Source organism: Merops nubicus, unplaced genomic scaffold (genome assembly GCF_000691845.1).
Source record: "Merops nubicus isolate BGI_N331 unplaced genomic scaffold, ASM69184v1 scaffold15462, whole genome shotgun sequence".
In the NCBI taxonomy this organism is placed as follows: Eukaryota; Metazoa; Chordata; class Aves; order Coraciiformes; family Meropidae; genus Merops; species Merops nubicus.
Genome location: NW_008591689.1, coordinates 1,508 through 2,541, shown reverse-complemented (window position 1 = coordinate 2,541; position 1,034 = coordinate 1,508). Strand labels below are relative to the sequence as shown.

At 50.7% G+C, this 1,034-nt stretch overlaps 1 protein-coding gene across 1 annotated transcript in view; it reads left to right on the top strand.

Annotated features, from left to right (window-relative positions):
• CEP85 (centrosomal protein 85kDa) overlaps window positions 1-578 on the top strand; it is a 9,578-nt gene extending 9,000 nt beyond the window's left edge. Inside the window, 2 exon segments of the mRNA XM_008950357.1 lie at window positions 5-145; window positions 415-578. Of these exon segments, the coding sequence (XP_008948605.1) occupies window positions 5-145; window positions 415-578 (305 nt within the window).
• Window positions 579-1,034: the final 456 nt, after the last annotated feature.

The window sequence follows — 1,034 nt, the reverse complement described above, 5'->3', positions numbered from 1 at the left end:
CTGCCCGCCGACACGGCCCGCCTCGCCCAGGAGCTGCACTGCCAGCTGGCCAGCTGCCTGCAGGACCTGCAGGCCGTCTACAGCATTGTCACCCAGAGGGCTCAGGGCAAGGATCCCAACCTCTCCCTGCTCCTGGGCATTCACTGTAAGTGTGCGGGGCGACGGCAGAACAAACCCTTTGGTTCCTGTGATGTGGCAGAGTTAAATAACTCACATAGAGCATGGAAGGTTCTTTCTGGGATTCTGAACCCTCCTCCTGTGGTTGGCTCGCTCTAAAGGCACGTGCTGTAGTAAAGAAACATTAAGCAGTGCCTCTTCTACAAATGTCTACTGGGTTTTTTGGGCTCTCTTGCAAATGTGTGTGATCCTGGGTCGGGATTGTGTGTGGGATAACTCCCTCCTCTGTCTCCACAGCTGTGCAGCACTCAGTGAAGGAGAAGGATGACCTGCTGAGTCCTGATGGACTTGCAAAGAAACTGGTGGAGGTAAAGCAGCTTCACAAAGAGGTGGAGGATTTAAGGACGGCGATATCTGACAGATACGCTCAGGACATGGGAGACAACTGCATCACCCAGTAAAGTACCCTCCCCACAGTAAGGCAGGAAAAGAAGACTTGAAACCCTCGGGAGTCTAGAGCTCCTACAACCCAAAACCTATTCAGCACTTTACCATCCCTATGCTCGGGTGCAAGACATGTGACTTATCCAATCTCTGAGGAATCGGGGGGTTGGTTTGTTGCCAGAAGTGTTTCACTGCTGACTGGCTAACTGGAATCGTTTGGGGCTTCCGTGTCAGGCTTTGCAGTAGCTTTGATCTTGTGGAATGTGTTTGTGCTGTGTTTGCTGGGGCTGGTGTGGTCTCTGATGCTGGGAGATGAATTTGGAATTGCCTTCCAGGCATGTCAAATGCTGAACATGCAAATGTGACAGTTAAAATTGTCACTAAAAGGAAATGTATACCGTAGTCTTTCTGATAAGTTCTCTGCTCAGATCCTGTGTGACTAGTAAGACCAGAGGATTATCAGTGTTCAGGGA